This window comes from Dermacentor silvarum, chromosome 1 (assembly GCF_013339745.2).
Source record: "Dermacentor silvarum isolate Dsil-2018 chromosome 1, BIME_Dsil_1.4, whole genome shotgun sequence".
NCBI lineage: Eukaryota > Metazoa > Arthropoda > Arachnida > Ixodida > Ixodidae > Dermacentor > Dermacentor silvarum.
The window spans coordinates 76,319,170-76,331,685 of NC_051154.1; the positions used below are offsets into that span (position 1 = coordinate 76,319,170).

The 12,516-nt window shown below is 51.6% G+C and overlaps 1 protein-coding gene across 2 annotated transcripts in view; it reads left to right on the forward strand.

Annotated features, from left to right (window-relative positions):
• Nucleotides 1-12,516, forward strand: part of LOC119466526 (protein spire homolog 1) — a 200,882-nt gene that overhangs the window by 57,609 nt on the left and 130,757 nt on the right. For both annotated transcript variants that reach the window (XM_049669896.1, XM_037727052.2), the window contains exon 2: nt 10,807-10,841. In XM_049669896.1, the coding sequence (XP_049525853.1) occupies nt 10,807-10,841 (35 nt within the window). The remainder of the gene's footprint in view (nt 1-10,806; nt 10,842-12,516) is intronic.

The window sequence follows — 12,516 nt, forward strand, 5'->3', positions numbered from 1 at the left end:
GGAAGCGACGCAAGGTACAACTGCAGAACGTTTAATTAATGCCTCTTCTATCTTCCTTGCCAAATTTCTTGGTTCGTCGGCAGGTTCTTCATTACTGCTACCGTGCCTCCTCGGCCTGGATGATTTCGGCAATGTCGGCGGTTGTTCGAACAGATCATCACGTGTGTGTGTGTGTGTGTGTGTGTGTGTGTGTGTGTGTGTGTGTGTGTGTGTGTGTGTGTGTGTGTGTGTGTGTGTGTGTGTGTGTGTGTGTGTGTGTGTGTGTGTGTGTGTGTGTGTGTGTGTGTGTGTGTGTGGAGAGAGAGAGAGCGCGAGAGAGATGGGGGGGGGGAGGGTATATCGTATCCATACTGCGGAGTCCCGACCCTCCCGCGCAGTCTTTGGTGTTGTGTCGACCGGTGCTATCTAAGCGCACCGCAGCTCGTTGACGGATGTTTTACGTGCGTCCGTTCTAAAGCAACAAATCAGCCGTAGGCGGACGACTAAGTTCTTTCGTTGTACAGGGAAATTCGTTGTAGTGAAACGTATATGGAAGATAGGAATCCGGCCCGGGCATACTGAATCCTTTGTTATACTGATAGTTTCGTTGTCGATGCGTTTCACTGTGCCACACGTCTTACGGGGACAAAATCAATCGTCGAGGTGCACTTCGTCCCCATTCCGCCCTCTTCGTGAAGGGGGCACGCATTCACTGCAGTTTGCTCTCCTTTGCGATTTCATTGCGTGTGTTTTCTTTGTGTTGTCCGGGAAAATTCTTTGATAGGGCGAGGTGGAGTTCCTTCGCTTGTCAGTCTGTGCGTGAGTGTCCTGCACGCAAGAACAAGCGCAGTTGCACACGCAGATCGCGCTTCGCGTGTCTCGGCTTCGCTGCCGCGTGCACGCACACGCATGGAGGCACGCGGCCCGATTGCTGTCCCACGCGACAGGAGCGCGTGAGCTTCGCGACACGGTATCGCCAAAGACGTCAAAGCTCTTCCTGCATTTTTCTTCTTTTTTTTTTTCGGCGGTGAAGAATTGCTTGTCAGTGAAGGAACTGAAGGCCAAACTTCCTTTTCCGTTTAATCTCGTGTCAAAAGTAAGTGGCCCATGACGTCGTTGTGACGTCACATATATATCACGATATGTCGGCCCCCTTGTGAGGCTGAAGCCCGTAAATGTTGCCTCGTTAATTAATTTATTTATTTTCGAATGCAGTGTAATCGTTTGCATTATTAAGCAGTCATCTGGGCACCCTCTGTCCGCCGGGAATGTGAAACATGTACTTTGTGAAGGAGTGGGCCGTTACATCAATCCATTTCCTGGATGCTTGCCATTTGACGTCGCTGCCTATATAGCAGCGGTTACCGTTCTGTCGGTGGTGGTCCTGCAAACTGTGTCAACTCTTTGTCCCGTGCATTTCTTCAGTTTCGGTCTTTTACTTCGTGGCTCCGGTATATACCAGCTGTCTGTCCTCTTCTCCGAAATATGGGGGAGGTGTATTACTTCGACCATTTGACGGTTCCTTTCTCTCGTACTAGCTTCCTCGCATTGAAGCTGTTTTTCTAACTTTATATTCGCTCTAAACAACTTCTCACGTTCTAGGACAGTTTAAAGCGCACTATTCCTCCTGTTGTGGCGTAGTTTACTAGCAACGCCACCTATGCCTACGCGCATGGTTCTGCATCCACTATATTTATTCCGCGTCGGCTAAAGGTTTTCTTGACGTACTCGTATACTATAGCAAGTACGTAACATGTTTGGACCAGATTATCGTTCGATCCTGGCTTGTATGGTATAAAGCGTTTGTTTAAAAACTAGGAAGGCCAGTTCTTTCGTTTGTCCAGACTTCTTTGGAGCATTCGCTCCTTGCTCATCGTCGGCATAAACTATAACACAGTTGTCAGCCTCTGCGGGCTGTCCACCGGTCGACGCCGCGCCGGACACGCGAGATGCGCGCGGACGTGGCGGTCGACGTGCTCGTCCCCGACGCCCCGCGTTGTCGGTGGCCTCGCCCTTGAGCCGCTCTCCGGCGGCCTTTTGTTGTCTGTCCACCGTGTACGGCCGGCAGTCACGCGCGCCGTGTCGTCCGGTGAACCGCGCCAGGAAGTGCGCGCCGCTGTCTCGGACGCGGGCCGCGGCTGATGCTGCCGCACGGCGCGGCTCGCGCAGCTGGGACGTCGACCGCGGCGGCGTTCGGCAGCGCTTGTCGGTCAGACCCGTCTCTCAGATTTGATATTCTAATGTAATGGGTGCACTGGGGGATTAAACGTCTTCTCGCAACGGGGAGGCTACCGTGCCCGCCACCAGCGCGGCGTCGCGGCGATTCTTGACGGGCCTCTCTGGCCTCCGCTTCTCTGCGGGCCTTGCACTGCGATATATAGTATGCGTGTAATGGATGCGCGATCGAGAAGCTATCAAGGTCAGTCAGACAAAGGTCGCAGCCCCCCAGCTCGCCTTAATCCGCGCTCGTCCTGCCCGCGTCCCGAAGGCGTCTTCGACTCGCGCCAGTCGTCGCGGTAGCAGGGTCGCGCCTCCCTCGCGGGCTGCGGGCCTGCGTCGCCAATCGCCGCACTCTGCATCGAGCGGCTCCACCATTAGCCCACTTTTGCCGGCGCCAAGGTCTCTGCTACACCGCGCGTCATTTCACATTGGACAGATGGCGATTATGCAAGCCTCGCCGAAACGTTTGTTCCACCGCGGGTAACAAAAACAAAGGGCGGGGAAGGGGGCGGCACGTTGTTAACTGTATTTGTTTTCTTTCCCTGTGTGCAATTTTAACGGTGCCCGGGGGGCTTGTTGTGGAAAGAAATAGAGTGCGCGCTGCTCATTTTTTTTTTTTTTTCAATTAATGTGACGTGTTCTTTAGTGCCTTAGGCGGTCCTAAATTCTGAAAAGAAAATACGTTATGCCCCGAGTGAGCGTGGGACCCTTGTCTTCGTCTGGGAAACGTGGAGGTCATTCTGGAGTAACAAATCTCCAAGTCGTGCAGAGTTGCGGAGATAAGAAAGAACTTACTCCGGCGCCCACGGTTACGTGATCAACTGAACGAAGTCTGCTGAGCCACGCCGATCAGAAGCACGCGATAGCGAAAGGCTGACACCTAATGAGGTGGGTTCCGTTACAACCCGTCCAAGGTTCTGTCATTCGTAACAAACGCGGCGTATATACAGCAGTTAAACCAATTTCCTGTGCTTTCTTTTTTCTCAACGCTTGGAATCTTCGCGTTCAAGGACGAGTGTGCACATATCCATACGATGTGGTGAAATGCTTTCGTCGAATTCTCGTCCACTACTTCGCCAGGATCTGGCGAAGTAGTAGTAGTAGTAATAATAGTTTAGTTAAATAAATAAAGGAAAAGAAAGGGAATTAAGGAAATTACTGCCGACTGCAGCAACTGCCTATAGCGCAGTCTGCGCATGCTGACACCCGAACACGCGGCCTGATCAGTGGTCGTCGCAATAACTGATACCGAGTCGGATACCTCATTTTCGATTTCATTGTATACGAATAGAATACCCCATTGTGATAAAACATGGCCAACCAAATTTTATATTTACTTAATTATATTCGATAATTCGTTGTACCCGTGTTCGTTATATCGAGGTTCGTGTATGCAGTACTCTGACATAAAGCGCAGTTTCGACATTCTTTCAGCAGGAGGGTCGTATATGTGGGGTAAGAGGAGAGAGGATATCAGGGAGGGGATAAGAAAAGTTATTACATAAACAGAGCGGCTAGGTAAGAGTCATCCATAATTCGCTTTCAGGGGAAGTCGTATTTAAAGGCGTCCGTCGCTGTCACGCGTGTTCAGGGACCGAAATATATAGCTGTGGCGACTCGGCATATATCCGAACTAGCGGGTCGCGCGCTCACACGATGACATTTGCGCGTTGCCTGAAGCGATCCCATTTAACTATTGCGCTTGCCTTTGCGGTTGTTTCACGTGCCACCGACTCCTGTGTAGAGCCACTTTCTCCTCGACAGTGTCCACCTTCAATGCACCTTCGATGGCAACCTGCGCCTTGGGTTTACCTATATGGAGGCATGCTGTTCTGAATGGCCTGACGCCCGCGTTCTTCGACACAATGCTCCTCTCCTCGTGTATTGAGAATCGATCAGCTGTGGCGCCCGGAATGGCCGACCCAAGCGCGCTCCCGTGAATGTAGGCCAGCCGCGTGCCTTTTCTCGTGGACCGCGGTGGCCGACCGTCCTCTGCGTTCCTCGGCAGCACCACGGGCGCCCGGAGACGGCCGGAGCCCGCGATTGTCTGCCGCGGGGGTCAGCGGCAGCATCGGGACGCGCGGAGCGTAGCATGGGTAATCTGATCGGACGCGGCGGCGTCCGTGATTACATGACGCGGCGCCGACCGCTGGCCTGCCTCGCGGCTGACGGGGCGCCGTTTAGGCGCGCACCCGCTGTCACGATGACGCTCCCGTCCGATTCCCCCGCCATACCGCGGGCCGCTGCGTGACCTCGCTGTTCTCGCTCGTTGTTCAGCGGCTGCCCCGCCGAGATCGGAGGAAGGGCCCGCCACTCGTGTTCAGCTGCATCCACCGCCGGCGGCGTCGCTCTTCTCGAATCGCCGCGGCGAAAAGAGCACTGGGACCGTACGGGGGTTTTAACGACTGCCGTTTCGCGCTGTCACTTGCGTTTTCGGTCATTTTCGTTAATGGTGCCCGCGTCGTTCGGCGATCCTGTTGTGTGTTCGCCGAGGTCGCTTATTCATTAAACAGACCGCGCGCTTGACGAAGAGCTTTGGCCGAAGTGGCGGGCGCGATCACTTTCGCCTCGTTTCCTCGCCGATGTGGTGTCGATCTGTCTTCTCGGAGATGCGTCCGACAGGCGCCGACCGCGCATTGCGTTGCGTGTCAGTCGAGGGACAGCTGCCGTGCAGATGCGTGCGATCTTCATTTCCTATTCCTTTCCTTGTGAAAAACGGGCCTCGATGGCGGTTAAACTTCGCATGCCAACGTCGCGTCGATGCAGAACAGCGCGGCGAAAGTCTACACGAAACAACCGATCGGCGCCGTTTCTCTGGCCGAGTGACTCCTTTGAACGCGTGTGTCAGGTCAGGGCGTTATTCGCGGCGCGCTGTCATGTCTGTCAAGGGGCCAAGCACTGCGTCACCGATCCATCATCGACGGCGGGTTGCGTGAGACTCGCAAAATTGAGTGCTGCCTTTGTGAGGAAATTGGCGCTCGGTTGCGAATACGCGGCGCGCTGCCTTTCTGTGTCAGTCGTAAGCTTGATGGCGTTTGCACGCGGATTTGTAGCCAGAGCGTTGGCTGCGTATTTTCTTTTTTTAAGGCGCGCAAACGGAATCGCGCGCGTTGTGTAGTCGCGCTCCTTTTAGAATGTTGCTTCGATGTGCCGTCTGTTCGACAGAGCAAGATGACCTTGAGGTTATTAATGCCCAGTCGTAGAAAACTGGTTGCTGGAATCTGATGTTGTAATTTTTTTTTTTTTTTTAGTTACCTGACTGCTTGTGTGTGTTTATTTAGCAGCGTTTAGTTGCGAGGAGCTCGCATGCGGATCGACTATCCTTGGCGACCGTGGCTGCTTACGTGCCTCTTGCAACGCAGTCCCTGAAAAACGCTCCGCTGTAACTCATCTTAGCCATGCAGGAAAGCCAGCTTTCCCTTGGTCCGACTTGTGCGGCGTATGCTTTCGATTTGTCATCCGGATGGGCCAAGCATTCGGCAAGAGCGCTCTGGCCGGTTCGTTTTTCGGCCGCGCAGTTAAACAAGGGGAAGTTGGCTCTATAGTATCGAGCCTCCTTGTCACGGTGCTACGCTTCCTTGCGGCGTCAGCAGCTCACGCCAGTGTCAGTACATCTTAATGATCCAGGGGGCGGTGCTATAGGAATTTGAGATAGCGATAACTGGCCGCCTATCACCCTACGTGTGCCCTCCGTCGGAGTTTGAGATCGGAGAGGCCAAAACACTGGAACGGCAACATTATAGGCTTTCGGCTGCGTGCGACGAGCGCCTGTAATTTACTCATTTACGATGGCGCGGTACGTGTCCCGCCCGCGTAGTCCATGCGTATAGTTCTCTAGTTTGCTGGCGTTTAGCCGGACTATTTCTTTCTGGGCCTGCACTTTTTTCTCTTCTTCCACGAGACGAGATTTCAGCTGTGAGAATGTATAGTCTGTGGTGGTTTCCCGTTTGCCTCGCGAAAGCGCCGCGGTCAACGTAGTTTTCCACTCCCCGCGGCCCCGCGTAGCCCTCGGCTGTGTGTCCCTTCTCTCTGTGTCCAGTGGCCAGAAAAGGCGGTCATCCCCATCGTCGGCTATCTTTAGTGCGTTCTCCGGCGCTCCCCGCATCGTGTCGCCGACGGGCGCGGCGGCAATTCCAGCTCGCGAGGCACCCCCCGTGTCTTTCCCTCCAATTACGGGCGCCCCTTTTGTGTGCGTTCCTCAGCTGCCATGCTCGCTTCCACTTTCTCTCCCTGACGCTGGCGCAGCGCAAGATCCCGGTGCACCGCGGCGCGTAAAGCGCGAGCTTGGCTGGAGCGGTGTCCGGTGCCGCGCCCGTAGCTTCGAGCATCGCAGCACGTCGCGTATACGCCGGAGAGTCCTGGGAAAATAAGTAAAATGCGCACGCGCGGTGTGTTGTCCTCTCTCGGCGAATCGGTTTGATGCGCAGCCCGCTCGCTGTCTTAGGAGCGTTTTGGCGAGTGATTCACCACTGCGCGATTACGGGTCGTTCAGAAAGTGGGACATGCCTGTGTGTGCGCCCCTGTTTGGGAGGGCGAGCACAAGGGGGCGGCGTCCGAGGCGCAGCTCTTCTCTCTCGCGTCGGCCGCGGCCGCCGAGTCCTCTCTCGTCAGCCCCCTCGCTCTCACATTACGAGCTCAGGTAGGCGAGCCCCTGGCGTCATGCCCAGCATCTAATAGCGATTCACCATCGTGGGCGTGCGCACACGCGAGCTGATAAACGGCCACCGTGCCGTTGTCATGTTTCGGGTTGTATTGCTCGCCTTTTGTGCTGTCGAAACGAGCAATTTGCCGTATCTTCGGGGCTGCAATGCGCTAAGAGCGCGTGGTATACTGCACGGTGACTCTTGTGGGTCACCATTATACCTCCATCGCAGTTTGGACGTCGAATGTGCGGCCGCTGAGCCGGTTGTTATACCTTATAGCTGCGCTTTGCGATTTTATGCGCAGTTCACGGGGCGCCGCCATCGTGGGCTCTTATACGAACAATTTCTCAGCGTCGCGATACGCAGTGACGTCAAGCTGACGTGGTCGTGAAACACCGAACGCGTCTGTACATAAGTGTTCTCACGCGCGCGAATCGACCGTTGTCACTGTGCGTTGGTTGTTACACGTGTAGACAGCGCCCGTGTTAACATCCCGTGGCGCTGCAACGACTTCGCAAAAAAAAAAAAAAAATTCTCGCCAGTATTCTAGCTTATATACGCATAATTTGAAACGAGTATAGTGGCTATATGTCCTGCTCATACAGCGTTTCAGGCCGCTGAGGTTCGGCCCGTTTCGTTCACTTATTCGTATGACGCACACTGCATGCAGGCAGGCCCAGGCACGCATCTTGGTTATACCAAACGCCACGTTCACGATGGATACAGCGTAATACGCACGGTCGTTGTCCTTTGGACGCATGCCGTGGCGTCAGGCTGCTTGTGCAAGCACCGTCGTGCACTCGTGCGCCCACGGCTGTGAGCGCACGCCGTGGAGGGATCGTCTCGGCTATGGTCTGTCTCTAAGGTTTCTTTTTTTTTTGGACCTTTCGGAGAGCACGCACGCGAGGCAGAGTCGAGGATTGCGTGCATCGGAGGGTCTTATTATTCGCGGAAGAGAGATGTCGCCGCGGAAGGCGCATTCCTGCCGCGGTCACTCATGCATGCGGGGAGAAGCGAAATTCTAATCCGACGGGAGAGCAGCGCGTATAAGCATGCCGTGGCAGCGCCTCAATTCGCGCGGCGGGTATATACAACAGTTTCGACGCCACCAATCCACTGCCCCGGGTTAAGACGCGTATCTGTGTGCGCATCCGTACCTCTCTCGATGCGTGAGCGGACAGCATGCAGGACCATGCACGTTGCAGATCTCTCTATTTCAAAACCGAGGCCTTGGTTGTAGGGCGTTATTCTGACATCCCTTTATTCTTTTCCGCTTGTGTTTCCGGTGAGAGTGGATTTCCGGTGGCTTTCGTTCTGCGTTTCGCGTATGCTCCGCCGCAAGGTAGGTCACCGGTTTGACTCCGGCCAAACTATGCGTTCAGATGTTCAAAGCCGGTGTGGAAATGCGCCCACCCGTACCACGCTTGTAACTATATGATAAAAAGAATAGAGTGGCGGGACGCTCATTTTAGTTTTCGATGCTGTCGAGCACTTCGCAAGTATATATACGTGAGAGATTGCAGAGCATGCCGCGCGCAATATCTCGCCGCCAGCACTCCGTAAACAAACGGAGTGCTGGTAATTCTTCTCTGTGCTGGCGTAACTGCTTCTCCCATACTTAACTTCATCAGCGTGAGTTCTCGAAGTTTTCCCTCGCCATTGAAGTATATATGTGTCTACTCTGGTAGCGCTTCGAACCTAACACTTAACACGTGTCGTTCATTTGAGTATTTGATTATGTTCGCCGTCTCAAAACTACGCAATGAGCTACGCCGTATGCGAATGGTCTCTGTGATAAAATTTTGACTACCTCCTTAAAAAAGCACCGAGATTTCGGTATATAAGCGCCTTCGCATTCATCCTTCATAGGAATGCGGCCGCCACCGGTGTAATTGTATAGAACTCGTTACTTTGTGCCGAGAGATGCACAGCCGATATAGTGGTCGCGGCGTCTTCATCGAGACATGCAATTTCGCACCGAATCGACAACGTGAAAGACCGCTATCTCGGAAGCAGTGGTGAAAAGCTTCTGCAAACTTCACATGTATAGAATTTAGCAGTAGTGTTTGTTTTGCTGGCTGAATGTACGCAAACCAGGCAGCAGTGACAGTCCACTTCCACTTCCTATAATCATTCTTAGAATCCTAAATAATTTATATCACAGTCTAATAAACATGACAGATTACATGTATAATAGGAAGCAAAGTTGTTTCATTGACGATAAATTATACTTCTCTGTTGCCGCCGTCTTGTATAACACTGAATTGTCATGCATGTGTTCGCACGACATTATCTACTGCACAGTAGAGTCTTAAATAATATATGGTATTGTTAATCTGTACTTATTTTCTTTTCTCGACGTGCGTGTTCGTGCGCATTGGTTTTATTACAATACTCTATTTTTTTTTCCTGGCTAGTTTCTTACTTCTAAGCATTCGATAGCGATTAATGGCCTGTTTTTGCTTATTATTACCTTATTCCGGCTTGTATTATCTTTTGCCCCACATTCATTGTCGATCTTGTCGCTGACATTGCGACTGGCAGCAGGAGCTAGTCGCGAGCTGCTTCTCTGCAGTCCCATCATGGCTCCTGTACTGTATGCATGAATTAAAGGGAAGGGACATTCAAATTAAGTTGCCCCATCCGTTGATGCCGTAGTTGGAATACGAAGCGACACACATTTTCGGCTTTAGCCTTTGGGAGCAAACAGCGCGTCAAGGCGGGACACAACGAGAAAATGCGGGACGCAGCAGTGCGCTGTTTTTATCGTTCTGTCTTTTTTAGCGCTGCTTGCTCCCAAAGCATGTACCGACTATCTCAGTCTCGTCACTTTATTGCGGCTTTAGCCGTTCGCAAGAGATACCGACGGAATCCGTTTGTATAACGGGGGCGGCCGCCTCAAATGCGTCCGTCGTCATTGGAACCGAAAGGAACGTAGCTCGTTCTCCACGCCGCGGTGAGCAGATGCAGTGGCGTAGAAAATTGACCTTGACGGCAGACGGCTCCGGTAGCCCCCTCGCGCTTCACTGGTTAGCATTAAACGTACTCGTTAGCAGGCCGGCACGTGTGTCTGCTTAATGAATGAATTTTGACAATGACAGTAAAAATTCAAGTCGGAATTTATGCGAAGAGTGACGGCAACTTGTCCTTTCGTATCGAACTGCGGTGTATCGAGGTTATGTGATGATGAGCTACACAGTGCAACAACGGTCTTCATTTCACTCCCCCCCCCCCCTTTTTTTTTTTTTAACAAATGCAATGTACATGTGAAAACAACTCCGGTGAACCGTGGTTTCTGGCCCCTTCTAGTCCATCGCACTAGCATGTCGGGTGCGTGATGGTGTACCAATAGCTACGATGGTTTTCTGGTTGTACTTTGTGATGGTGATGCACTTAATTTGATGCACTTAATGATGGCGAAACCTATTGGTCCTTTAACAACGAGCCACTTGGGCCGCTAGAGGTATTCCATTAGGTGGTGCACATATTATCGACGATGCACGTGCTCTTGTATAGTGCCTTGAACTCTTCGTCTGGGCTGTGCTTGTGGGGAGAACTGCCACGCCCTGCACGCGAGCGGCGGCACCATCAAGCATCATCGTTATTTTATAAGTTCGAATGTGTTGTTCCTCACTCGTTTCCCTGCGAGTAACACGCATTCACTCAGAAGGTACGGCAAGTTCGGTGAGGACAGCACTGTATTTTCTGTTGTGCAAACATACCCACCGACAAGTCACTGCCGGTAACTAGTATATCTTTAATCTGTTATATCTTTAATGTTCGCGAACCTTTCATGCGGACTTTGTGTAAAGTGGACCTTATTTAAAGAGTGAGATACATCTCGGGAGATATAAGTGATACTCGACTGTCTCCGAATACGTGATATGCCGAGGAAAGTTCTTGCACTCTTCGCTAATTTCTTCGTCCCTTCATTTTCTCATGATTTTTTCTCTTCTCTTTGCAGCGTCCACACGACCCATTGCAACAAGCGAGTACAAGGTGAGCCGGAGCACTTGTTTCTCTCTCTGCGAAAGTAAGACGCGGAGTGGTGGTTTGGCCTGCGTTTGTGCGTAATGATGGAGCTGTCCAAGTGGCGGCCTCCAGCCGCTTGATTCGAGACACTTTATTTGTTGTTGCGCGCATGTGGAGGCCTTGCGCGTACAACCTCAGCAGTGTTGCGCGCACCGCGGACGTCGCCTATTAATTGCGAGCAAAAGTTTCGTCGCAGCCTGAGCATGCCGGCTGAAATCAAGCGGTTCAGCCTACGTGTTCGACCAATTCAATGGATTGAAACAGTTCCACGTTTCGGAGCTGTATAGTCTCCAAACTTTTGCTCGCGAGCGCACGTGAAAGCTACGCGGTGCGAATGCAATGATGTGAACCTAATCAGTGATGCAGCAATATTGCAAAAGTATATATGCAATCTTGATTTCTTTTCTAGCTTGCACATTTTTTGCCCTTCGTCATTGGCTGGCAGAATGACACGCTTACGTTGTCGCAGGTGTCGGCCACTCGTTGCGATGCGTGATAAGAATATAGAATCGATGGAAAAGAATGACGCCGTGTAATACTGCCCCTGCATGATCGATGTTTCGTTGAACGGGCGTGGTATACATAGTATACGCCAGCTATCGTGAATTGTCGTGCAAGTCCTGTGGCTGCGCGTGTCAACGGCGTGATGGGGCTTTATCGGTCAGCGCATCAAGTTATCGCAAGTGACTAAAGCTTCTCTAATCAGGAAAAGTGGGTTAAGGCATTACTGTATCTCCTATAGATATTCCGTGCGTGCCGATCGTTCTTGTCATTGTTGATATGTTTTGCTTCGGCGCTGCTGGTGTCGTATCGTGATGTCGCGTGTGTATGCTGCTGTTTTAGGTGGTTCTCCTTCCAAGGATAAAATTAGTTGGTAGAACTGGCGCCTGACCTTTGGTTATGTGTTTTCTTGTCTTAATCTTTTTTTTTTTTTTTCATTATTCCTTGAAACAGCGTAAATTGTCGCGCGACCCACCGGTGTATCGCAGAACGCCCCAAACATGAGAAGAAGAAAAAAATGTTGTAGCGGTAATTAATTACTCGCGTGTCCGTCTGTTTAATTGCTTCGCATTAGAACTTAGGCTTGTGAGTAATATACACTGAGACATACTAACAGCGTGAAAGAAAATAAAGAATGAACGCAAATAAGTGTTCGTGTAAATATCCTGACCTCGTGCTTTTTTTTTTTTTTTTCGTGCTGTTAGTAATATGTCCATAATTGCATTGGCAGAATAGCTCGGTGACTGAGCGATAAGTGTGGGCGCCGATTGCGGCCCTATCTAATGGCTATCACTCATCCTTCTGCCAAACGTCCAATAAGCAATATACTGCTATTTAATTCACGCGAATGTGTCATCTCATGAGATGCGCAATCATTTCTTTGAATCTGTGTGCAGGCTTATCGAACGTGTCCCGATTTTATGGCGACACAGGAAGCGAACGTCTTTTGTGTGCTTGTGTTTGCGCGCTGTTTGTCGGAAGGCCGGTGCTGGCACTTTAATTGATATTTATTGCGCGAACAGGGGTGAATGGTGTTTCTTCTTTTATTGATTTATATACTTGCGGCGAACGTTTTAACCGTGTGTGGCGCGCTTGTCTACGCGCTTATTTAAACGTGCGAAGTGAAATAACTGTATAGAAA